Source organism: Oncorhynchus tshawytscha, linkage group LG13 (genome assembly GCF_018296145.1).
Source record: "Oncorhynchus tshawytscha isolate Ot180627B linkage group LG13, Otsh_v2.0, whole genome shotgun sequence".
NCBI classification, from domain to species: domain Eukaryota; kingdom Metazoa; phylum Chordata; class Actinopteri; order Salmoniformes; family Salmonidae; genus Oncorhynchus; species Oncorhynchus tshawytscha.
Genome location: NC_056441.1, coordinates 52,380,336 through 52,406,556, shown reverse-complemented (window position 1 = coordinate 52,406,556; position 26,221 = coordinate 52,380,336). Strand labels below are relative to the sequence as shown.

The window sequence follows — 26,221 nt, the reverse complement described above, 5'->3', positions numbered from 1 at the left end:
TTGTGGTCTTCAGGAAACAGCAGAGGGAACACCCCCATCCACATCGATGGAACAGTAGTGGAGAGGGTAGCAAGTTTTAAGTTCCTCGGCATACACATCACAGACAAACTGAATTGGTCCACTCACACAGACAGCATAGCGCCTCTTCAACCTCAGGAGGCTGAAGAAATTCAGCTTGTCACCAAAAGCACTCACAAACTTCTACAGATGCACAATCGAGAGCATCCTGGCGGGCTGTATCACCGCCTGGTATGGCAACTGCACCGCCCTCAACCGTAAGGCTCTCCAGAGGGTAGTGAGGTCTGCACAACGCATCACCGGGGGCAAACTACCTGCCCTCCAGGACACCTACACCACCCGATGCTACAGGAAGGCCATAAAGATCATCAAGGACATCAACCACCCGAGCCACTGCCTGTTCACCCCGCTGCCATCCAGAAGGCGAGGTCAGTACAGGTGCATCAAAGCTGGGACCGAGAGACTGAAAAACAGCTTCTATCTCAAGGCCATCAGACTGTTAAACAGCCACCACTAACATTGAGTGGCTACTGCCAACACACTGTCAATGACACTGACTCTACTCCAGCCACTTTAATCATGGGAATTGATGGGAAATGATGTAAATATATCACTAGCCACTTTAAACAATGCTACCTTATATAATGTTACTTACCCTACAATCTCATATGCATACGTTGATACTGTACTCTATATTCGACTGCATCCTTATGTAATACATGTATCACTTGCCACTTTAACTATGCCACTTGGTTTACATACTTATCTCATATGTATATACTGTACTCGATATCATCTACTGTATCTTGCCTATGCTGCTCTGTACCATCACTCATTCATATATCCTTATGTACATATTCTTTATCCCCTTACACTGTGTATGACAGTAGTTTTTTTTTGGAATTGTTAGTTAGATTACTTGCTCGTTATTACTGCATTGTCGGAACTAGAAGCACAAGCATTTCGCTACACTCGCATTAACATCTGCTAACCATGTGTATGTGACAAATAAAATTTGATTTGATTTGATGATGAATTTCAAAAGCAGCCATTTTGACTTGTCGACCAATGCCACATACTGCACATTGTCATCTTATTAGATGTTTGCCACTGCAGCAAGCAGATGGGTATGCTGGATGACTCTATGCATGTGGTCAGGACTCTGTTTCAAAGGATTGCATCAAACACTTTTTACATCAATACTTCATTGTAGATCATGCCTCGCCAAACAGAGGTGCTGGCCGTGGTTGTCTCTGGATAATGCATTACATAACACTGACTTCGATGGAAGATATGCATCATATGATGACTTTCTCCAGCAGCGCACCTAAAAAGGGCCAATCTGGAGTTGCTGCATGCATTTCTGGACTGTTAAAAGTAATCATTTATAGCTGTTGATTCTTGAAGAAGAGCCCAATCAGAATACTCCGATGTTTTTTTAAACATGGTCAGTGTAAAGTAAATGTATGCAAACTCTGTATATCTTCGAAAAATGGTTAAAGCCATCATTTTGATCTCATGGATGTTCGGTCCTTATATTTCTCAAGCCCCGTCCCTCATCGGTTTACCAAAATAAGTAGCAGTGACAGCTTGGTTATTGTTTGAAATGCGGATCAGGCCCTTTAATCTCAAAATCGAGCTCATCTATACCACCCTTGAGCTAACCATTTTGCTGCATAACGTGTTACGTGCTGTTTAAAATTATATACAGTGGATAAGAGGAGTGACTATAATGTTCAAAAATGGATTGCTTGCTGTAACCATGACTTATTTCACCATATCTTTGTCCTAAATGACCCACTTGCATTTGTGTTTGCCATTTTATCCTGTTAAAATAGAGACTGTAAAATAGCAGTTACTGTTTTCATGCACTGACACAAAGGCTGAGTGAAAGCAGTGGAAGCTATCACCACGCTTTTCCTATTAAAAAGTAGTGCCTGTTTACGTAACCTCCACATTTGGATTGATTGTGTTTCTAGCTTCCCAGGGGTTCCTGCATGCTAATTGTCATGTTGAGAGGGTTACAAAATCCACCATTTCACCTAGTCATGGTTCCCTCCCCTCTACAATGTGGGCACCCATAGCAACAGTCCAAAGAGGGCAGTGACAGGTCAAGAGAGCCCTCTACAGGCAAAAAGGAGAATAAGCACACATTTCTGAGTAAAATCAGAATCTGAAAGAGCTCCAGCCTTTATGAACAGACCCAGAATCTTAACTCCTGATAGGCTAATACTGCTAAACATGGCGAGAAGTCAAAGAGCCACTAACACACCTTTAAAGATGGATGAATTTATACATATCATGCATTAAAAACCTAATTCATTTTCTTTGCATATTTATTTTCTCATTCATTGTTTAAAACAAAATCTATTTACCAGTGTGATGGCATTGGTGAGACGGCATATCTCTGAGGAATTGTGCTAGGGGCCACACTGCTCATTAGCAATCCTCCTATCTGATTCCCAGGCACTTTTCTTTGCCCTGCAAAGTGCCAGTAATGGAATTTAAATGAGTTTCCCAGCTGAATTAATTTACCAGCGATGAATGCACACTTCTGAAGGCAGCATTTGCAGCCGGAGGTTGGGAACTAGGGGTGCCAAGGGAGTGTATTTTACTTTAGAAGTTTACCAGAACTTCCAGAATGTTGGTATCTTTCAAGGATTTTATGTATTCTATCAAACTACATCTAGTGGCACTTTTAGGTACTTCAGATTATCACAGGCGTCTGTGCCCTCTAACTGACCTTATCATATGTCAAAATATATTAAGTAATGAAATAAGATGATATACATAAAATAGAATGACAAACATTATCCTAAATATAAACCGTCAACCTACTAAATACCATTGGTGTTTAATATGAGGGTTTCGGTATGAAAAATCCTATAAATCTATACACTTATTTTACTGATGTCAATTTGTATTTGTTGTCCATGTTTGCCATCAAACTGGTTGCACTTGTGAAAAAAGTAAATAGCTGGACGAGGTGCAGAGGTAACTAGAAACGACCTACTAGGAACTCATGGACAATCGGGACACAGATACACAACATTAATACTATATATATATGAATGCATGTTCTAAAGGTTTTTCAAGTATAAATTACCATAGTTACAATAGATTGTCATAGATTGTCTGTTAATTATCAAAATGACTGAAGACAGGACACAACATGTGAACAAGTGCATGCGGAGGAGGGCAATTCAATTGGGCAGCTCAAGGAGCGATGTCAAGTTTTTAATCTCACAGATGTCACCAGAAACCAGCTTATCAAATTGGTCACAAGCAGTGGCATGCTGCATAAATTACCTATGCCTACTGTCATATGTTAATGTTTTAGATAACGTTTTATGCAATGCATGATAAGTGTGAGCATATGTATGTGTGTATGCTAAATATACACTCAGTGACCAGTTCATTAGGTATACACATCCAGGACAAGGTCGGACACCTCTTTGCCTCCAGAACAGCCCGATTTCTTTAGGGCATGGAAACGTAGCTCAATTGGTATCAAGGGACCTAACATGTGCCAAGAAAACATTCCGCCAGCAACCTGTACCGTTGGTACCCGGCAGGAGTGGGCCATGGACTCATGCTGCTTACGCCAAATCCTGACTCTGCCATCAGCATGACACAACAGAAACCACAATTCCTGTTTGTGGCCCGCCTGTTAGCTTGCACAATTCTTGCCATTCTCGTTCGAGCTCTCGTCAACAAGCTATTTTCGCTCCCACAGGTCTGCCGCTGACTGGATGTTTTTTTGTTTGTCACGCCATGCCCGGTAAACCCTTGACACGGTCATGCATGAAAAGCCTAGGAGGCCGACCGTGTCCGAGATATTGGATCCAGTGCCATGGCACCAACGATCATTCCACGCTCAAAGCCGCTTAGGTCACTCGTTTTGCCCATTCTAACGTTCCGTCAAACTGTCACTGAATGCCTCGATGCCCGTCCGCCTGCTTTATATAGCAAGCCACGACCACACGACTCACTGTCTGTAGGAGCTAACCATTTTCGTGAATGGGGTGGTGCAACTAATAAACTGGCCACTGAGTGTACAGTACATAGGACATACAGACCTGTGTGTGTCTCTCCTCACATGGAATGTGACGGTGTTACATGGATCACACTGCACATTCTATATTTCACTCAGTGTCCAGTGGGCCTCCATAGTGGTCTAAAGACGACAGACATACTGAATTCTGTATCATGATGGAGTTGCGAGTCTATGGATTGGGCTACATGGATCGTGTTCTAGCTGTCATTGGGAAAACACACAGAAAGAGATCATATTTTCTGTAATAGGTGGGATTGGTACGGGTGAACTCTCACTCGGGAAGCCAACGTCCATTAGACCAAGAGGGAACCCCCGTGGGCCGAGCGTGACAACTGGTCTCTGGCGGGGCTATCAATCACAACAATTCCATACATGGTTGACAAGGACAGTGTGCAAATGTCAAAGCTATTTGAAGCTTTGCCAGAGAGTGGATATAATAAGGAAGGATATGAGAATCAGTGAGAGACGAGCAAAGACCAGTCGAAAATCAAGCGTTCGTGAAGCACTGCTGTCCCATGGTCAAGAATCATATAGATGTATGGTTAATGTTGTGAATATTAATGAATGGGGATGGAGTCATTCATTTATCTATTATAAACTCACACATATTACAATTTCCATTGTTAGAATTAAACACAGCAAATATTGCTTTCTGGGCCATGGCCGTTAGGTATGTAAGTAGGACTCAAAGTCATCTGGCAAAATACACACAATTCTGACTTTCATTCACATATGATCTGATAATGTGTCAGGTATATACGTGAGGTAGGGTAAACAACACTAGTGTTATTGGTTTCTACAGAGGGCCAGTCTGTATGTTGACTTCAATGTGGTCAGACCCACACAGACACACAGGTAAGACTGGGTTTTTACTTTCTTTTGAGAGGGAAATGTCAAATCCAATGTTAATAATTAGATATGGAGGTAATGTTCTGTTAAAACTAGCTGATAGGTTACACTCCAAAGAAAAGTCATTGGAAAGGGCTGTCTGGTATTATTCATTAACCAAATGTTGATACTTCATTTGTACTTTTGTTCGGGTCTCTAAGGAAAAAAAGAACAAGCAGGTGAATGTGTGTGTGAGGCTGTGTTTTCATTTTCTTTGCAGTAGAAATCTGTCGTGATAGAACTGGTAGCTGAAATCGATGGTGAACCGTCAACACATATTTCAGGCAATTACTTTTGTGCAAACACATGCTCGAAGTTATCGATACAACCAGGTCACAATTTATGGAGCAGCCAAGTTCTGCAGCTTCCTGACACGATTGAATAGAACTTTGGGCTTACCCTTCATTGAACTGCAGTACAACATAAAACATTTATTGAAAAGCTGTCTTAATGTTTATGATTATGTTAATTCCGCTCATTGTATTTTGGTAATTTACTCTGTATGACTTTGGCCAGTGTCGGAAAGTGCTGCATTTTAGCCCTTACACATTATCGTTGAATAACTAATGGATGGCCATGAATTGTTATAATCTCCACCCGGCACAGCCAGAAGAGGACTGGCCACCCCTCATAGCAGGTTCCTCTAGGTTTCTTCCTAGGTTTTGGCCTTTCTGGGGAGTTTTTCCTAGCCACCATGCTTCTGCACCTGCATTGCTTGCTGTTTGGGGTTTTAGGCTGGGTTTCTGTACAGCTCTGGGCTATATAAATAAATTTGATTTGAAAAATACATTTGATTTGAAACATCTTTCAAGCAACATCGATACATACTACAATAGATTTTTATTGAAATTACTCAATTCTTGGAGAAAACAAAGTTCTGCCAGCATTTGATTGACATTGTAGAATAACAACTAATCCTTACTCACTGGTAATTGGAGTTTATATCAGTTGCAGTGATCGCGAATCGAAAGTGTTCCATCTTATACCGTATGAATGTTATAACCGGTTTTATTCCCTCGGTATGGACAATGTATTGGAACGATAGACAAATGGACGGAGAAGATAAGTGGAAAGTTAGTATCTGACGTGTTTAGTGACACAGATAATATCATCTTTTATTGGATTGCCATGTCTACCTCTACACTGGTTAATAAACAAGAAGGTTACCTTGTTGGATGATGTCTAGGCATATGGCCTGTCCAGAGCATGTATCAAGGTGCCACCTCCGGCCACTAAGTCTGTTCTCCCAGCGCCCCAGCCGCACTGAAACTCTACTGAAGAAGAGCAAGAGTAGGTTTCAACACTTCGGTTGACTTCACGTGACCTTGTTTTTTGTGCGTGTTTTGTTCTGACAATCAAATGATGTTACTCTTTCTACATTCGCAGTTTACATGAACACAGAGGCAGAGTGGAGGGAACAGAAGCACGAGTTGAAGCTCCCTCCTCCAGCGTGGATTAGCTACTTGGCCCTCCTCGCCATCATCTTATTCCCTCCCGTGTGGAGGGAGGGTGAGGCCGACTTTCGTGCGCTTCAGGGCCTGGCATTTGCAGGCGGTGATAAACTCTGGACTGGGTTGGTGATCTGCCACTTCAAGGCCATCCAGGATGACTTTTGGAAACATCCCCTGGGCCTCTATAGAGCCACCCAGCATCCCTACCCAAAGAAAGGCATGAGCGAAGGTGATAAGGTCAATTGGAAAGCCATAAAGCTGCTCTGCCTCCCCGTCTGGGTTGTAGTCCTTGCCACTGTATTGTTTTGCATTGGAGAATGCATCATGCTGGAATCAATGGCCATAGCAACACTGGGGGCTTCCCGCAGTCTTCGCCCTGAGGACTATTCGGCGGACATCCAAGCACCTGCTCTACACCATGGGCAGCAGTATCCAGCACCAGATGAACAGCTCGGCCGTCAGCGACCAGATGGGCTTCATGAACAAGGTGAGGAAGGAGGTGGGTGTTATGATGGATGTCATCCACTTCATGGAGGTGTTCGAGGGGAGGAGGATCCGTGTAGTGCTGGAGATCACCCACCTGGACCGCTGCGGCCCAGACGGGGTGATCCGCACCCTGGAGGCTACGAACGTTCTGCTGGCAGGGGAGAATGGCCTGTTCGTGTCCATCCTAGCTGTGGACCCCAGACTGGTGGTGGGCTGATATCCAGTTGGTACAATTATTATAAAATGTTTTTGTATTTTACTCCCTTTTTCTCTCAATTTCAATTACAATCTTGTATCATCGCTGCAACTCCCCAACGGGCTCAGGAGAGGCGAAGATCGAGTCATACATCCTCCAAAACATGACACGCCAAACCGCACTCCTTAACACCTGCCAGCTTAACCCAGAAGCCAGCTGCGTCGATGTGTCGGAGGAAACACCGTTCAACTGACGACCGAAGTCAGCCTGCAGGAGTTGCTAGAGCGCGATGAGCCAAGTAAAGCCCCACCGGCCAAACCCTCCGCTAACCCGGACGACGCTGGGCCAATTGTGTGTCACCCTATGGGACTCCCAGTCACGGCCGGTTGTGACACAGCCTGGGATCGAACCCGGGTCTGTAGTACTGAGATGCAGTGCCATAGAACGCTGTGCCACTCGAGAGGCCGCATACGACTTTCTAAACAGGATGGTCACCCTGCCTTTCTCAGTGCCTGAGATGTTCCCTGACTCCAAATGCAGAGCCTTTAAAACCTTCACTGACAGCCATCTAGAGTCTGACTGGTGGAAAGTTATTAAGAGAGGAAAACACAGGGCTGGGAAGCTTGATGACAACCTTGTGCCGTTCACTGGAAAGGGTCAAAGCGAGACAGAGACACTAGAAAAAGGCGTCCGTTGGGAGATCTGTGCCAAGAGAGTCAAGGCGCTAACAAATGAGGCATGACACGTCATGTATACCAAATGCAACCCTCTTCATGTTTATCTTATGGCAAACCATGTGCATATGAAAGGGATAATAAACTCTGCAGGGGTGACAGTCATCGTCATGGATGCAATGAATTACGGGGGCCTCTCCAAAGCTAAAGACCTTGCTGCCTGGGTGGTGATGGCCAACCTTTGGCCCTGCCGTCTGAGCTGGATCCTGCAATGCTCAGAGGACCACCAGCAGAGGGCTGACACTGATGGCGCTGATGGTGATATCATCCAGGCCAAGACCTTATGGGAGGTGTTCACTGAGACCAGTCTGGAGCCCCACATGCTCAGAGATCACCTGGAGACCGAAAGGTTCCTTAAGGTATACTTCCAGTGTTGATCCGTCCAGACTGTGTACAGTCAACCTGGACCAATCCATTAAAGTAAAAGTGGCTTGGGTTAGAGCAGGAACCAGCCTGAGAGACAGGGCCAAGTCAGAGCCATCTGCGGATTGGAACAGTAATCAGTATGCGCAGACGACATCTGCAAAGAGGTACGTTAAAAATAAGAATCTTTATGCTGTTAGAATTATTAAGCTAGTATATCATGGAGGTCAGTATACAGTTTCATGCACAGATCATTATTATGGCATTTACATAACTCATTTAGCCAAGTCCATCAGTGTATCAAATGAATTTTGAATCAGACAGATCAGTCATAACAGAACCCAATGCACCCGTAAAATAATTTGACAGTTTCCCTCAGTCTGCTGCTATTGTGTACTTGTTAACATGCAAAAATGGCAAGTCAGTGACCTTGAAATGTCCTGTTTCAGGAGCGATGTGTGCTAATAGCGCTCAGCTCACAAGCGTGGCATTCATAGCAGGAGACTGCATACGGTACAGTCCCTTGCGAGCAATCACAAATAGTGTAACTTCCCACATGCCATAACCTTTTCAATTAACCCCCGGTGCCCATTAGAATGACGACCAACCATGTCCAATGGCACCATTCAAAATACACTCACCTGCCAGTTTATTAGGTACACCGTTCCTACAGACAGTGAGTCATGTGGCCGTGGCTTGCTATATAAAGCAGGCTGACAGGCATTCAGATACTGTTAGAAAGGCCTAAACAGCTTTAAGCGTGGTATGATCGTCGATGCCAAGCGCACCGGACCCAGTATCTCAGAAACGGACGCCCTACTGGGCTTTTTACACATGACAATGTCTAGGGTTTACCGATAATGGACCGACAACAAAAAAAATAACAGTGGCAGTCCTGTGGGCGAAACAGCTCGTTGAAGAGAGAGGTCGAAGGAGAACGGCAAGAATCGTGCAAGCAAACTGGCGGGCCACAAACAGACAGACAGTTCTGCAACAGTGGGTTGCAGAACGAAATCTCAGAATGCACAACTCGCCGTTCCTTGTCACGGAGGGGCTATTGCAGCAGATGACCACACCGGTTGCCACTCCTATCAGCTGAAAACAAGAAGCGGCTCCAGTGGGCACGTGATCACCAACACTGGGCAAATTGAGGAGTGGAAAAACGTTGTCTGGAACATGACAGCGAGTTCAGAATACTTGAGTGGCCTGCGCAGTGTGCAGACTTCAACCCAATAGAGCTGGATGGGCTGTTTGCAGAATGAATGAATGAATCTGCAGAAACTGCGTGATGCCATCACGTCAGCATGGACCAACATCCCGGTGGAACATTTCAGCTAAAAACAAGAAGTAACTCCAGTGGGGACGCGATCACCAACACTGGACAATTGAGGAGTGGAAAAACATTGCCTGGACCAACAAATCCCAGGTCCTGTTACGTCATGCTGATGGCAGTCAGGATTTGACATTAGCAGCATGAGTCCATGACCCCATCCTGCCTGATGTCAACGGTACAGGCTGGTGGAGTAATGGTGTGGGAAATGTTTTTATGGCACAAATTTGGTCCCTTGATACCAACTGAGCAACATTTCCATTGCCCGAAAACGTCTGTCTGTTCTTGAGGCAAAGCGGAGTCCGACCCAGTACAAGATTGGTGTACCTAATAAACTGGCCAGTGAGTGTATATGTCACACAATGTCATGTCTGTATTGTTCTCTAGATGGAAAAGTTGATCTTGCCAATGAAATACCAACAGCTGCTGACAGGGAGTCAACTTGATGGAGCATCTCTAGTTGATTGAAGCAGCAGTGAGATCTAGCTAGCTACGTTTGATTTGACTACCCAGCTAACTAGGGATTACCATTAGTGGCAAACACGATTTAGCTTAACTTGTTAAGAAAATACTAACTAGCTATTTGCAGATGTAAGAAACACAAACTAATATTGTAATTACAGAAAGCATGTGGATTTATATTAAGATCAAAGTGGAAACAACATCATTGTCATCAACATTGTTGCATGTGCTGCATTGACCATGCAGACTGAACGAAAGTGTTGCGTGGTCAAGCAAAAATAAATGCGCTCCTTGAGTGACAGGTGGTGGGACTAGGTCTGTGTGGAAAGCGGCGTGGAAAGAGAGAGAGCGGAGGGATGACTCAAGTAGCGGAGTAAACTATAAAAATGGACGTTACACACAGCATATTACATTTAACAAACCAAACATTAAAAATACCATTATAGAAGGTAAAGTAAAAACCCAAACCGGTATATAGTAAAATACGGTATACAGCCCAGCCCTAGTGAGATCAGACATGCCCTTCAGATGACCTTGGGAGAATGGATCACTTTCAGTTCGCACTTCCTGGGTGCCATGCCAAATGCTCAGTCTCACCCGACATGTCAGTGACTGCAAAAATAATGGCTAATCAAACCCCCCGGAATCCCATTGGATAAAAAAAATGTCTTCAATTTTGTAACACTTTTTATATCTTTGGAAGGATTGCAGTGTATCTTAAATTGTTTTAACTGTTCCTTCAAATGTTCTCTAAAGTAGAGGCCTAATTGCGGTTCAATGACTGAAATGTGAATACAGCAACACACAATGATAACAACCTAGAATTCAATGTCGTCATTGTTTTGTTAGCAAATGGGGATTCTGAAGGTTCTTCAACTCTAGGCCTACGCAAAAAATGACCACAGCGGTCACATCCCTTGCAGTGCCTTGCTGACACCACAAGAGTGGGCTGTGCACTAGGCCTACACAAGGTTTGGTGCATTGGAAAATAAAGAGATTGACGAGACATCTCATGTGCTTGTGAACAGCTAAATACTTGAACGCATGATTGAGAGCAATAAGCAATCCTTTATGGCCAACTACAATGAATAAGCTATCTGAATAACATGGAGCAGTAATAGTATAATGGCCTGCATAATTTATTCACCTAATGCAAGTGCCTTTTACAAATAACGATACTCCCAAGTCCATTGTTTAGCCTACATAATACATATGAAACAATGAATGGGGCACATCACTGTCTGAGAATAGGGGTAGTGGGAGAGGAGGGGATGGTAATATCTGGGAGTAGATAACAGCTGGTGATAATGTCTATTTCCTCTGAGACGGACTTGAGGTCATCCAGAATGAGTCGGATGCTGTGGGAGGCGTTGATGATGCCGTTCTGGGAGCTGTTTAGGTGGGTTGTGGCCATGCGTATCTCCTTTGTGGCATTACCATACACCTGTTTGATGGTCTGGGGCACATCCGTGCACAGACGTGCATTGCTCTCCTGTAATTTCAGCTGGAGTAAAGTGTTGTAGTAGAGCCCATTGTGTTCAGGCCTAGACACAACCAACTCCTCTACCGCGGACGGAATGTCAGGGTTATCTCTGATCACAAGCAGGGGAGTTAAGTCCTTGCGTAATATTTGTGGGTTTTCAGAGCTTGCAGGAATGACACATTTACGTACTCTCTCAACATCCCCCCCGCTGTCAGTCTCAGATGCTTCCCCTGGTACCTTTTGCCCTCCGGCTGTTGAATGTGGAGAGAGGGAGGTGATGTATACCTCATCATCTGAGTCGGTCTCTGATGCCTCGCCTTGCACCACTATCTGGTATTTGTCACTTGCCATTACACCACACCACCTAAATACACAAGATAATTGTGAAGGCCTACAGTAGAAAATATAATATTTTATGGAGAGGCACAGTCTAATGGAACAGTGAAGCATGTTCTGGTGGCATGCATTGTTTAATGGAACTGTGGCAGAATCAGATGATGCCTGGGTGCCCATCGGAATGTGCCTCCTTCCCAAATTTGGTCACTAGCCCAAATATTTTTTTTGTGCGAGATGATAACCATCGAAAGGCGCCCCCCGTTTAATCACGTTATGAAATGTAAGTATTTGGCTTGTTATGTTAATCAATCTACGTTAAATCAATTCACCAATGCCAATATAGATAGCTAGCCTGCTATTATTCGAAAAATGTATGTAAAACAAATGATCATACCTTCGGTCCTGCAAAAAAAAAATCACATGAGCACCCGGAAGTCGGTCAAAACACTCTCTCACTAGGGTTGATCCAAACTAAGTACTGCACATATTCGCTAATCAGTACACCTAGATGTCTGTTAAATCCGACTAAATTGAACATTGAGATGATGTGTAGATCTGAGTATCTGCGCAGATCCTCACAAAGTCTAACCCTCGTGAGTATGCAGTACGATTCTTGACCAATCAGAGTAGACACCGAACGACATGTGACATTTGGAACGTCAACCATATGCAGTCATTGGCCGTGTTCGAGAACATCAAAATCGTAATGTATCATGGGTAAATGGTGAATGACTGATTGATCTACAAATTACAATGAGTCGTTATTTATGACGGACGGTGATTTGTAGATCAATCAGTCGGCACTCTCCTCCACTGTCGGCTGCAATGGTCGAACAAGACTATTGATGTCAACAAACCCCATATGATCGTGCGACGCAAGCAAGCTTCCTAGACGCAGCGTAAAATATTTTGTGATGAAGGTATGAAGTGCCATCTGTAGTATTTACAGTAAGCGCTATTTTATGGTTATTAAATTATAATTATAATTTGTGCATGAAAAAAAAGACATCGCCGCAGTGTTCTGTAAGAAATTGCATTCTTCATCGTCAGCATTCTCCGTCACGGCCACTGCAACACAGCTACGGTCACTTTCAGCAGCCAGTACAAGCTCGTTAAGTTAGGTTATCAGTGGTCAGACTGTTGATGACTAGTTATGAGTGTCTGACTGTATGGTGTGTGATGTAACGTTAGTTGTCTGTAATTTCCATTATCAGTTTTATTTTAAGTACTTCCCTGTACCAAAACGGAAAGGCTAATTTGCATGTCTTTTTTTTTGTCGCTGTAGAAAGCGTTATGTTCTTGTATGTGTGCATAAATTCACATCGCACACAAACTAACGTTACTCAGCTCATCATGTCTCATCTGAGTGGAATTTACGTGGGAAAGTCGTGATTTGCTGTTGGGTGAACTTCAAAGGGACTGGAGAAGAAACTGTCACTGTACTCTTGTGTGAATGTTGTAATGAACATCTCTGGATTGGTTTATTTCACAATCTATTCCTGTCATTTTTATCCAGTATCTATTTTGGATGCTGTTGTGACTCATATTCATCCCATAATGAGGTTTCATATACCATTGATTTTGATTTTTACCCCACCATTGTTCCTGTGTTGAATACTAGCTTATTATAATGCAACTTGAATGCTGCTCTTTGATGCATATTGCTACAGCATTTTATTTCAGTAGAAAGTCTAACATTTATTTCAGGCCATTTTATTATAATCATTCGGGCTATCCCTCAGTCTACCTCTAACGTAGAGAAATGATCTTAGCCTACATTATCGTGTGGTACTTCAACTTTTTTCCATATGTTCTTGTTTACTCCCATCCAGGAGGAGCCCAGGGGCTGCTACCAGAGCAGGTACACCCAGTGAGGGTCGGGAGAGACCATGGACCTGAGTGAGAGGAGGCCCAACAAGTGGTGGACAGAGTCGGACACCTTCGCCATGCTGGCCCTCATCGAGCAGCTTGACCTGGTGCATGAGCTGGATAAGAAGCGCCAGCGCAACGACTCGCACTTCCGCCGCCTGCGCTACAGCCTGGCCAAGCGGGACATCCACTTCACTGTCAACCAGATACGCAACCGCTGGAAGAGCCTCAAGCACAAGTACCGCAAGATCAAGATGGCAGGATACCGTAGCGCCGCTGCACGCCTGTCCACCATCGAGTCATTCCGTTACTTTCGTATGCTGGACCGCATGCTGGCCAGGAGGGCCCGGGTGGGGGCCCCAGTGCAAGGCATTGCAGATGGACACAATATGGTGGTGTTGACCCCTTCAGACCTGGAGGATCATACGGATGGTACTACTTTCTGGCTTTAGGATTATTATACATTTATTATTTCACATTAAATAATTGTAAAGAAGTGTATGCTTTGCGTTGGCCTGCTCTGCTCACCCTTCTTCTCAGGTGATGTTGCTCAGCCCGAATCTGCGGCCCCTTGGCAGGACAGCCTGGCTCCAGCTCTAGAGGGAGAAGCAGACGAGACCAATGCCATCCCAATAGAGGTCAACGCCAGCACGCCGGGCTGGGCCTTGAAGTCAGACGAGATAATGACTTTGGGTCTGTCTGGAGAGTATCTTTACCCAGTGAAGAGAGAGCCACATTCAGTACCCTCTTTACATGATGGTGAGGGAGCTAGGGACACCACTGGTTGCAGTCCACAAGAACAAACTGGTGAGTGCTTTTATAACTGAGTGGCTACATGACCATCTATATTCTACGTAATTAATGTGTTCTTTTTAACTAATATGTAATTCATCTGTTGGAATTTTACTTTGTACTTATCAATTGTTTAAAACTTTGGATAATAAATATTACAGCGATAACCTAAAACAAATACAAGTTGTCCTGCTGTTCATTTCTCCGCAGGCACTTGTGAGGACACCAGCACCCTGATCCTCCAGCAGCTCACCATCCTGAACCATCAGCTAGGGGAACAACTCGCTGAGCAAAGGGCCTTCCACTGCAGCATGCTGGGTATGATGGACCGACAGATAGAGGTCCTGGAGCAGCTCTCCAACTTCTCCACAGGCCGCCAGGTCAAGGCCGAACCCGATGACAGTAACACTCCTATCAGCCAGCAGGTCCACAACTCCCTGGTGCGCATCTTGAGAGGAGTGGAACAGGTCCAAACCCAAGGACACCAGCAATGCTCATGCAAGGCCTACCCCTCACAGCCTACATCTCCCTCCTGGACAGTCTCTCTGTTGGAGGTCCAGAATGAATCACCCTCCAGGGATGAGAACTCAACTAGTGACACATCCAACCCTCAGCCCTCAGACCATGGGCGTCCTGAACCTCAAGGACCATCCCCCTCAGAGCAGCTTCCCACTTCCGCACAGAAGGGTGTTTTGCTTAACGGACTCTCAAACAAGTTCCAGCACAACTGAGTGCTCTTGAAGCTTCAATCTGACAGAGGAGAGCATACACTCTTAGGAAAAATGGTTCCAAAAGGGTTCTTCAGTTGTCCCCATAGGAGAACCCTTTTAGGATCCAGGTAGAATCATTTTTGGTTTCAGGTAAAATATGTTTTTTTCCATGTAGAACCCTCTGAAAAGGGTTCTACATGGAACCTAAAAATGGTTCTACCTGAAACCAAAAAAAAAGGTTATTCAAAGGGTTATCCTATGGGGACAGCTGAAGAATTGTTTCAGGTTCTGGATATAAACTTTTTCTTTCTAAGAGTGTTGAATAAAAATATATGGGTGCTTACATTTATGAGGGACTTGTCATTTTGAGAATGTATTGTGGGAAAAAAAGGTGTTTGTTTTTTATTCCAACTTCTCTCTTCAGTTTAATTTTGTCATGTCCAAATGTTTTAATGTACAGAAGTGAATAATCTGATGTTTTAATCAGATATATTTTAAAGTCTACAATCTAGAGAATTTTGACAAACCTTAGCATTTTCACTAGTCAAGAAGAGAGATTCCAATTCGCCAGCAATCATCCACTCTAACTTCCCCAAATTATGTTTAAATGTATGTTTTCTTAACTCATACACATTTATGTGGAAGCTGGTCAAGCAAAGGCTTTATCCAAATATCTCCTCTTTTCTAAATGTTCCTTTTCCTAAACATATTGGATATTTTGGTGACTTCATTTCTATATTGAAGACTTGTTTTAAACAGGGGCTTTGTAGAACTCCATTTGCACAGCTGTTTGCATAGTCGTGGATACACATGGCTGCTTTAATTTAGGCCAGTGAATGTGTTTTACTTTGCTTTAGCTTTGCTGAAGATGAGAGGTACTGTAGTGTGTAAGTGCAATATGGTAATGAAGTCTACATTTGAAATCTCACAAGAGATTCATCCCACATCATCCATCACTTAATTTGTATCTTGGAATTGTATTACTACATCTTGGCAGTACTGCAATTTGGCATGTTTTGCTTGTAATTTGTTTCCTGTCTTAAGCAATAATTTTGCTAGGACTGTTTGGGAGTGGGGAGGGGAAAACTGAAAATGAGCTGTTATTGGCAGAGAGGTTTGGAATTTGTGCTGCGTTCAGTACATTTTTACGTTCTGGAACATTCAATTGAATGAAAATGATGCTGTACTGAATGACTAGTCAAAAACTGGGAGGGGTTGGGGAACCCTGTCAACATGGCCAATTTCAGGCAGTCTTTTCAAACAGCTCTTACATTAAAAGCATTATCATGATTTTCACAATTTCACAGTATTATTCCAACCTCATAGTGTGAAAATATATATTAGACACCGGAAAATCACGTTTTTGACCTCACTGCGACTTTTCTCTCAAAGTTATTTTAATACATGACTTCCAGCTTCAATCAGAACTTGTATCAAGTCCATTGATATTGATTATTTAGTGTAATGTATTTGATGCACCTTGACATTAAACCTAATCCAAATGAGAACAATAACAAGAGGCATACTTGTGATGATAGTCTTATTTATGGACTGAAACGTGCCTGAAAATGTTATTTGATACTATTGTATTTTTAAAAGTGAAGAATTAAATATTCACTGTAATGGAAGGACTGGTTTCATTTATGAATTGCAAATCTAATCAGTAGCTTTAGCCATTGTGGAATTAGAAATGAATGTTGCAATGTACATTGTAGGTTTACTTCAAAAGGAAAATATGATGTACATTTATTTCAAATGCAAGCTTTTTTTGCGGATCAATTATTTGAGCTCCCTTTTTCAGCATCAGACACTCCAAGATCTCCAAACTGTTTTGTAGTATACTCTAATAACTCAAAGCAATACCAGATCCCAGAATACCAATATACCTTTATCATAACATTGAAGCTGTAACAAAAAGTAGCCTAAAATGAGAAAATATTCAATAAAACATGAATTGTGTTTCTTTTTACGTTTTATGTGTTCCCAGACTGAAAATGTGCATCACCTCACCTATTGCGAACATATCTCTGTCCTCATATAACCTGTCAAATTAAAAGGACATGTATTGAAATTATGTGATGGTCTTAAAATATGAATAAGGGAATTTCACACAAACTGGGAAGGGTGTGAGCTGCATGAAGAAACAAACTATTTGCATTGTTGTTCTAGCTGGTGACCCTATTAACCAATTCATAGTGTCTGATAGTTTTTTCTTCTAAACAAAACATTAAAGAAAAATGTTTAGCATTTTCTCCTGTAATCAGTTATCCAGCTATTTGTGACCCTATTAACCAATTCATAGTGTCTGATAGTTTTTTCTTCTAAACAAAACATTAAAGAAAAATGTTTAGCATTTTCTCCTGTAATCAGTTATCCAGCTATTTGTCCTTCGGCACGACTAAGCAAAGTTGTGCCTCCTTCGCAGGTTCCGTAGTCAGGAAGTAACGCTTTGTTTACATCGTGAGCAATTTAGCGGAAAGTAACTCAAACCAGAGCTGTAAAATAGGTAATCTGTTGGATTTACATGCGTTAGTAATATGTGATCATATTTATTGAACGTAGATAGCAAATTATATTTTCATTCAGAAGAAAGCATTGCCCGCAGTTTCAAGCACTAGCTAACGCTAGCTAGCTAGATGTTCTCCACCAGTGTACCAGGATCATTTAGCTTGCATGTTTTAAACCTTTGTCAGTCAGGTAGAGAACGTTGCCTAGCTTTTCGTATTAAGATTTTTATTTTATTTCAGACATGGCCGACGACGTACTCTTTGAGTTCCTCCACATGGAGATGGTGTCCCATATTTACAAAGACCAAGCCTCGAGAGGGGAGATGGACAAGGTAGGTTAAGCTCGTAACGTCATTAGACAGCCACCTGACATACCCACTCAACATTGTTTGAAAGCTTAGTCATCATCAAAAGGTGTGTTTGTATATTGTTGTCACATCTAGCTATTTGGGTTTTTTTCTACACAGGATAGGGCAACTTGTGTGTCCACTCTGGAAGGCATGGGCTTCAGAGTAGGACAGGGGCTTATAGAAAGGTAGGACAACAGTTTTCACTATTGCATATGCCCTGTATTTCAGTTTGACCTAAGTTCCACCTTTGAGTACTTTAGTATCACTTTACCTGATTGAAATGGCAATATATGTAGGCTAATCTTGTGTGTTTCCTGACCCTCCAGGTTCACAAAAGATTCGCCCAGCTTCAAAGATGACTTGGATGTCATGAAATTCATCTGTAAAGACTTCTGGATAAATGTCTTCAGAAAGCAAATTGACAACCTTAGGACAAACCACCAGGTGTGCCCATAAAAATAAAAGCACTTTAGATTAGGTATTCAGCTACTGATATACTACACTACCTATGGCCTTCCTCCCAAATATTCATGGTGTGTCTTGTTTCTACACAGGGTACTTATGTTTTGCAAGACAACAAGTTTGCGCTCTTGACACAGTTTTCTAATGGGAAGCAGTACCTCGAGGAAGCTCCAAAAGTAAGACATCCAATCGTTTTTAAAAAGTAGACCCAGTCGTTTCTCATTTTACAACAGTGGTCTTAAATCTTGGTTCTGGGGACCCAGGCTGGGAACACACTTGTTCCAGCCTGGCACTAACACCAGGTTAAACTTGATAAGTTAAAGTATGCATGTTAGTACTTGGATGGAAAAAATGCTTGCCACCCCCTATTTGGCCCAAGGTTTAACATTATTCTAGAATATTCAGCCAAATAGATTGAAATATAGGCCTTCGGTGATTTAACTCGAATGTAAATGTTCAGCCGTAACTGTCTGTTATGTTTTGCAACAGTATCTGGCATACTCCTGTGGATTGGTGAGAGGAGCTTTGTCTAACTTGGGGATGGATTGTGTGGTGACAGCTGAGGTCTCCCTAATGCCCTCATGTGAGTCTCTTTTATCATCATCATCATCATTTATCATATACCATCATACTACACCAAACATTACCGATACTACAGAGATGTTTCAAGTCAGACAGTGTTCAGTGACAGGTACTTCCTGTAAAGGTTGTTAAGCAGTCCAGGGCAGGACTTTGGCTAGCTGAGTGACAAACTCATCCCTTGTTAGTAGGTTTTATCTCACTTCAAAAACATTATCTAGCTTCGAGACGACTTCTTAAAGAGCTCAATGTGTCTTTATTACGTAGCCGTGAAAGTAATAAAATTACACAATTCCATATGTCAAAAACAACTTTATTTCAAAGGAGTGCTGCACTGAGCATGCACAGCTCGGCAACTTCAGACGATCAGGTGTTTCTACGTAGTTAGCTTGGCGGACATGACATGCTAAGCTAGCGTTTAGAAAGCGCCGTTAGAGGCACCTCTTTCTATATGGGCCCTCTGAGCAGACTATTTATCAGCTTGGTTCAGAACCTGAAGCACTTCCGTGATTCCGTTTCCATTATTAAAGGAGCTACATGTAATATTTTTGTGGCCATCAAATCTCTTGTCAAATTGACTGAGGCTGAGTGATTTGTGTAAGTACCACGCGCTAACGGATTGTTATCGGTTAGCGTGCCACTCAGGCCCAGTTAATTTCAACAACAAGAGCTGGTCAGTCTTTCGTTGACCAATAAGAAGGCTGCACGATTCAAATGCAATTTTGTGTGGGCCCAATAATTCCACTATTACTGTAGATACTGTATCTTAAAGACATTTTCTGAAATTACAATGCCAAAATATTACATGTAGCTTCTTTAATGACAAGGTTCATAATATGTCCATACTTTGTCAGACGTTTGTCTTTTTAAGTAATATTACCACCTTTTGTGTTCCCACACAGGTAAATTCCAGGTCGTGATTCAGAAGATTTGAACCCAACTAGGACCCACCTCTTTAAAATGTTATGTTCATCTGTGACAATAAAATAATGTGAATGTCAACCCTAAGGTCCTTAAATGTCATTACATTGAAGGTGGTTTACTACATATTATTTTTGTATTACATTATTTTTTCTTTAGAAAGCAATAATAAATTGTAAAGAATTACACACTTATTTGAGTTTTATAAACATACTTAAAAAAAGCGTAATGTAGTCACCAGATATTGATTCCTCTATTTAATTGTCTTTAACAGATTTATTTTGTATCCTAACATCAGTTTCATGTCTTTGTATATTAACTAGAAGGTATTGCAGTTAGTCTGTTGTAGGTATCATCTCTGTTGTTGAGGGAAATCAAATACGAATTGCATTTTTATTCTCAAATGATTTTCATACTTATCCCATGTCATTTCCTTGGCTCTTTGTTGACTGCATTTGCTAAAGAAACAACAAATAGTTGTTGACAAAATAACTTTTTTATGCCACTAGAGGGTAGTCTCTGCAATATACTCTTCTGACAGCATGCCTGTGAATGGAATTGGAGTGCATTATCATTTGAAGAGAGAGCCCAGTTGAACATTATAGCAGTGATATCCAGCTCTCCAGTTGTCTCTTTCAAACTTTGTGAATCATGTTATTATCTTGAGATATGATCTTTCAGCTTTACCCTGCATCAAGAGAAATACATTTAAGACCTGGATTGAAAATGTTGTTTGTACAAAATAATACTTTAAAGGGGCGATCTGCAGTTACTACATCCGTTTTTGGACTTATAAATTCATGATATGCACCTTTTTTGATTATTTTTAGAAAATAACTTACAAATGCGTCATGAGCTTAGTTCACCTGTCTTACCCTTTCAGAACCCAAAATATAAGTTTGTTTTACTCCAATGTTTGTAAATAAAGTACATTTAAAGAAACACTATAGCCTCAACATGGTTAACACTATAATTTGAGATGGTCATTGCTCTGTCTAGGACTTTCAGAGTGGTTACATTTCTCCAACCCATCCCTCAGCTTTTTCTAGAAACGGGGCTGGAAGGACGCTTTGTTATTATTACAACTGCAGATTGCCGCTTTAAAACACTATTTGAAACATATTTGATCAAGTTTGGTAATACTTACTGAAACAAGAAGTTACCTCATCTCTTACTGTTCCATGTAAATGTTTTATGGATTGAAATGCATCATTCTGTTCTGTTTACGATCATCAGTGCCTCAGGCTCTAGAAAGGCTATGTGTTCAGCTTTCAGCATTTCAAAGGGAAAGCCAAAACCTCTGTGTTTTGTATGAAATTGTGCTTCAATACCAACTGGACAGGATTGATCTATTTGGCACAAAAGTTTGTAATGGTCAACTGCATATTGTTTTGAAGATCATGAGTATAAATACAGAGCAGCAGAATTAGGCTAGGTTAGATAAATGCTCTTCCTAGTTTTTACTTGTCCCGGGACATTTAAGAGGAAGGAGGATGTATGTAGGTTATGTGACTGGATTGTGTCCCAGATATTCATTCCCTTGTGATATTTGCTTCATTCATTTCGACATCAAGCAGACTTTTTTTTTTACATTACAAATCTATTTGTATTCAACATGGAAACCTCTCCCTACCTCTGATGATAGGTTTTATACCCTTTTCAAAGACCATGTCCTCTTCCTGATTTTGACATATCAGTCAAGTCAGGTTTATTAGTGCTCCCCTAAAACAAGCTTTTATTAGACTGCCAAGTCCTGTTATTTAATTAACTGTAATATTTTGAGTTTGGCTCTGGTTCAGGTTACCTAGAAAAGTCCTGCCTTGCCCTTTTAAGGAAATGCATTCTTAGGATAAAAGGATTTATGTCAGTACCTCCAAAACCAAGCCTTGTATTGCCCCCCTCAACATAGCCAAAAGGTCGATCATTCCTTCACATTTACACGTCTTAAATCGCAATATCCAAGCACAAAGTCACCGGCGCCATCCCTTCGGTTAAAGGCCTTTTTTCCCTTGAAAAGAAACAAATACAGAATGCTTTAGCTTTAAACTAAGGTACACAAAGGAGAACGTAGGGCATGACTACCTGGGGTGAGCCATTCACCGGCTCTCTTTGTGGAGAACTTTTACTTTGCCACAGGGAGAAGTAAATAAATGCTCTGAGCCAGAACTCCAGCTGTCTCACTTCTCCTTTCTAAAGCCATAAAAAAAAGAGGCTGGAGTGAGGTGGTGTCTGCTCCGTCACTCTAAAACAGAGAATGAACTATGGCCAACTTCAAACGCCCCGTCTGGTCTGAATGTATGTTCAAGTAAACATCCTCCACAGTTCCACCTCTTAATTCTCCTCCCCTCCCCCCATTCCTTTCTTTTAGGTCTGATGCAGTTCTCTGTTTTATTTTGGGGGTTTTCGCAAACATAACCATCTGTGCTGGAGAGATTTCTTCCCTCAAATGTTATTTTTTTCCCCTGTGTCGTGTACCATTTCTGTTAAATTTCTACCATATAGAGTTGGTTGTAGTGAATGTATTTCTGTAATTCCAGGAAACCAGTTCAAAGACCTATGCAATTTTTACTACCATGGTTGTTGTGCTATAAAAGTACCTGTGCTTTAATAGCTGTATGGTCTTTAAATGTATTTTTTCCCCTCCAAATAAAGATAATGGTTTGAACCCTTCAAAATATTCATTGTGTCCACTGTGAAAGAAGTGGCACAGTGTCTTGTGATATAGAAGTTAGACTGATTCAACATACAGAAAGCTGATTTTTAACCACTGGGAGGCTGGCAGTGGGTCAGATGTAACACACAGTGACCCTCTTGTTCATGTTGCGTGGTAATGTTTGCAGAATGAACTTTTGTCATGTTTGCAGCACTGACATGTTCAGCAGCACCAAGGTCTTCTTTTCTGACCACGAAAGGGAGTCCTGGGAGAATTGAAATGAAGAAGGGAAGAGTGTATGAATTGCCCATAAACATTGTGCATGTCATAACATTTACACAACAAAGTCAAAGGGACAGAGACTATCTGGCTGACAGCATCAGGATCCTCCTCCCCAAACCCCAGTAAAATGGTCTCCGTCTCCAGAGCTTGATTGTGCTGGAGCAGTAAGAGTGTGGATTAGATTGGGCAGGGAGCCAGCTGCTACCCTGCATAGCGCTACATGGCGTTCCCAGGCCTTCCCTGCATCACAATGTGATCAATAAAGTTACAGGAGGGGAAAAAAAATGGACTATTTTTGTTTGGACTGATTACGAAAAACCCCCTGTCCCACCAACCCTCCTGCATCTGTCCCCGCCCCCTTCCCTTCTCCTCCCCCTCCTTCATCAGTAACCTCTTCACACACACTCATTTATCTCTTGAATTGGGAAGATTTAATCTAAGTATGGGAACCAGAGCCCTGAAAACCGTCTGCAGCTGGGGAGTGAATGAGTGAACACAGTGCTTCTGACACAAAAGCAGCCCCCCTTCCTATACCCACTGCCCCATAGCTGCTGGCTTGACTGATTTGTGTTTCTGTCACAAGTTCTCATGAATCCACTCTTTGCTCATGGCAAAAGAGAGCTGCAGAGAGGATTATTTTCTTGCTCATACCTGTTTTCACACATCTCATCATATTCACTGTTTCTGCATCTAATTGTATTTGTTTATACTTCTCTCCCAGTCACACCGTACTGACAATTAAAAAATAATAGTTTCAGGTTTATTCAATTAAACAACTAAATATTTAACAAATACTCATCTATATGAGTTAATAGTATTTGTAAATTCAAAATGTTGAACGCTACTTCAGAGAGACTAATTTTGCAGAGTAGTTTATGGTATGCAGAAAGATTTATGTTCTTTAAACAGCTTAACAGTGTTATCCTGTTTGCCACGTAAAGGGCTATAACCTCCATCATTGCTCGAGGTTTACCTCAAACTGTTTGACATTTGCGCTCTCCAGATAACTTCCCCCCCTATTGTTTCTCCTATAAATCTCCCAGAAGGTTGGAATGAGGGAATGGGTGGTGGGTGAGTATGGGGCCCATATCTCCAAGAAAGTAACAATAACTTTTAATTTACCACTCTTTCCTCAGAAGGGAAGATATGATCGTTTCTTTGTGGGTGAGAGAGGAAATCTGGTTACAATACCAGGACGTCTGGGGAGATTTTTTCTCTTTTGCCGTTAGTGAAAGGATTAGTTTTTTGTAAGAGCTTGTGGCTAATCACTTCCCCCAGATAAAGCCCCCCTCTTGATTAAAAGACAGGCAGAGACCATAGGAGGTTATCAAGGGGATATGAAGGCAGGTCTTTGAAGGGGGGGGGGTTGCTACCTGACCACTGAGCTTTGGAAAAGATTGTGTGAACTGGGGTTAGTGTGGCAGTTCACTAATCAAATGGTTCTGTTGCTGTTACAAAAACCTGTCCGGCCAAACGCCTGTGTTGTCAGACATCACTTCAGGCTATTCAAATGGGTAGATTGGTCTGGATTATTTGGGATTTCCATTGCTAATTTCAGTTAAGATATTGTTAACCAATTCCATCACTGATCTGATCATCTGATGCGTTTTGGGCCAACCAGTCACATGTAGCCTACTGAGCCTATTCGAACTGACGGGATTGTTTTGGCTTTCCACAAGCTGAAACGCTAACAGTGCTACTGCTAAGAATTGACAGACAGAGTTGTTTAGAATCACATTGTTTTCCTGAATCTTAGCTCTCGCACTAGAAATAAAGTTATCGTCGTCACGAGCCACACTTTGCATGTGCCATGACAAAAGACATGGGATGGTTTGTTTAGGCTGAACTGGGGTGGGGTCGTGTTAGAATCCACCCAGGATTAAAGAGCACCTTTCTTTCAAATAACCTTAAGTGCTACTCTCTCAACTCCCAGTCACACCCTCCCTGACATGACTCCGGTGCCAAGGCAATGCAGGCAGACCTTGTGGGTTTTGGGTTTCTCAGGGCTAACTCGATGGATTGTTTGGGCAAATCTGACATTATCGCCATGATTTCCGTCCATCAAGAAGACAATGCCCCAAATGCCACTAGCTAAGAAAGCTGTGTCCAACTGGTATTTCATTAAAATGCCCATGTATGCTGTGCTGTTGGAGAGGGCCGTCTCAAAGCATTACAAGGGCGACTTGCAGTTTGACATTACTGGCTCTGGGAGGCTATGTCCTTAACTATTCATTAAACACAAGGCCTGATGACAAAACGAACTGTCTACATCACCCATCCAATGTTCTAAATCCTGGAACCAAATCCATTTACTATACCTACATTACTTGATGTAACATTTGTTCAAGCTCTTAGTGGTTGAAAGTAATTAAACGTCTAACTGGACTTTCTGCTTCTCATCCCCAACCTGCATGGTCATAGTACTTCAGTCAATCACCAAACCAAACCTACAATGCGCTTATTACCTCAATCAAATCACCCCAACTACCTCGCACCACAGCACACTGACTCGGTACCGGGAACTCCTTGTATATAGCCTGTAGATAGGCTCGGTTATTGTTATTTCACGGTGTTATTTTGCTGTGGTACTATTTTCTTTGAATCGATTTGTTCATTTTGTTACCTTTTAACTGCATTGTTGGGAAAGGGCTCCTAAGTAAGCATTTCATGGTCAAGTCTAACCTTGTTTTATTCTGCGCATGTGATTTTCTTTTTAAACATTCTTGATTTGAAGTACTGTTAGTGTAACGGAATGTACAGAATGTACAATATACTATCGGGCCTCAGTATGTGTGCAGTTTGTAAACATGCTATGCTGTCTTGGTAAGTTCTCATACTATTTGTTGCCTAATTTGCCAGCTTTGACCTACACTATATAGATTTTCCACAGGCCATAGCCACCATGGTTCACTGCGACAGGTCCTCCCCCCATAGTCTGGAAAGGCTATGGGGTTACAGGCTGCTCTCGGGATCAAACCTTTAGACAGACAGATTAAAAAGGAGAGATTGGGTGGTTCTGCCTTCTTACCTTCAAACCAGGTCACATGACAGAAATGCAGGTATGTGTGCTTGCTCTACCTTAAAAGCAACGGTTTGATTTAAATAAAAATAATACCTATTTGTGATTAACCACCAAAAGATGTCCTGTTTTAATATCTCAGCCTAATAAAAAGTGATCACACATATGTATACTGTATGCATTTGCTTCAATATTGTAGTTTGTGTTTTATTCGCAGAGCAGCACAACAGACACCCTGTCCCTGTCTCTTCTCTTCTCAGAACTGACACAGTC

The 26,221-nt window shown here is 42.1% G+C and overlaps 3 protein-coding genes across 7 annotated transcripts; 2 read left to right on the top strand and 1 right to left on the bottom strand.

Annotated features, from left to right (window-relative positions):
- The first annotated feature begins 4,891 nt into the window (after positions 1–4,891).
- Positions 4,892–17,138, top strand: LOC112265106. Of its 5 annotated transcripts, XM_042295894.1 has the most exons (5): positions 4,892–4,930; positions 6,350–6,901; positions 13,637–14,105; positions 14,214–14,480; positions 14,676–17,138. In XM_042295894.1, exons 3-5 carry the CDS (start codon positions 13,694–13,696, stop codon positions 15,194–15,196), a joined length of 1,200 nt encoding a protein of 399 aa, XP_042151828.1. In that variant the 5' UTR covers positions 4,892–4,930; positions 6,350–6,901; positions 13,637–13,693; the 3' UTR covers positions 15,197–17,138. The 5 variants fall into 5 exon arrangements, with proteins under 5 accessions (XP_042151828.1, XP_042151827.1, XP_024297919.1 ...); XM_042295893.1 differs by lacking the exon at positions 4,892–4,930 and having other exon boundaries at positions 6,293–6,901; XM_024442151.2 differs by lacking the exons at positions 4,892–4,930; positions 6,350–6,901 and adding an exon at positions 7,445–8,360.
- LOC112265107 (biogenesis of lysosome-related organelles complex 1 subunit 3) lies at positions 8,355–12,316 on the bottom strand. The gene is made up of 2 exons (XM_024442153.2): positions 12,199–12,316; positions 8,355–11,832 (listed from the first exon to the last, which is right to left on the bottom strand). Exon 2 carries the CDS (start codon positions 11,817–11,819, stop codon positions 11,220–11,222), a length of 600 nt encoding a protein of 199 aa, XP_024297921.1. The 5' UTR covers positions 11,820–11,832; positions 12,199–12,316; the 3' UTR covers positions 8,355–11,219.
- A 413-nt stretch (positions 17,139–17,551) lies between the features above and the next one.
- Positions 17,552–22,671, top strand: trappc6bl (trafficking protein particle complex subunit 6B, like). The gene is made up of 7 exons (XM_024442148.2): positions 17,552–17,681; positions 17,923–18,014; positions 18,150–18,217; positions 18,359–18,476; positions 18,587–18,670; positions 18,984–19,077; positions 19,976–22,671. The coding sequence occupies exons 2-7, from the start codon at positions 17,925–17,927 to the stop codon at positions 20,005–20,007; spliced, it is 486 nt and encodes a 161-aa protein (XP_024297916.1). The 5' UTR covers positions 17,552–17,681; positions 17,923–17,924; the 3' UTR covers positions 20,008–22,671.
- Positions 22,672–26,221: the final 3,550 nt, after the last annotated feature.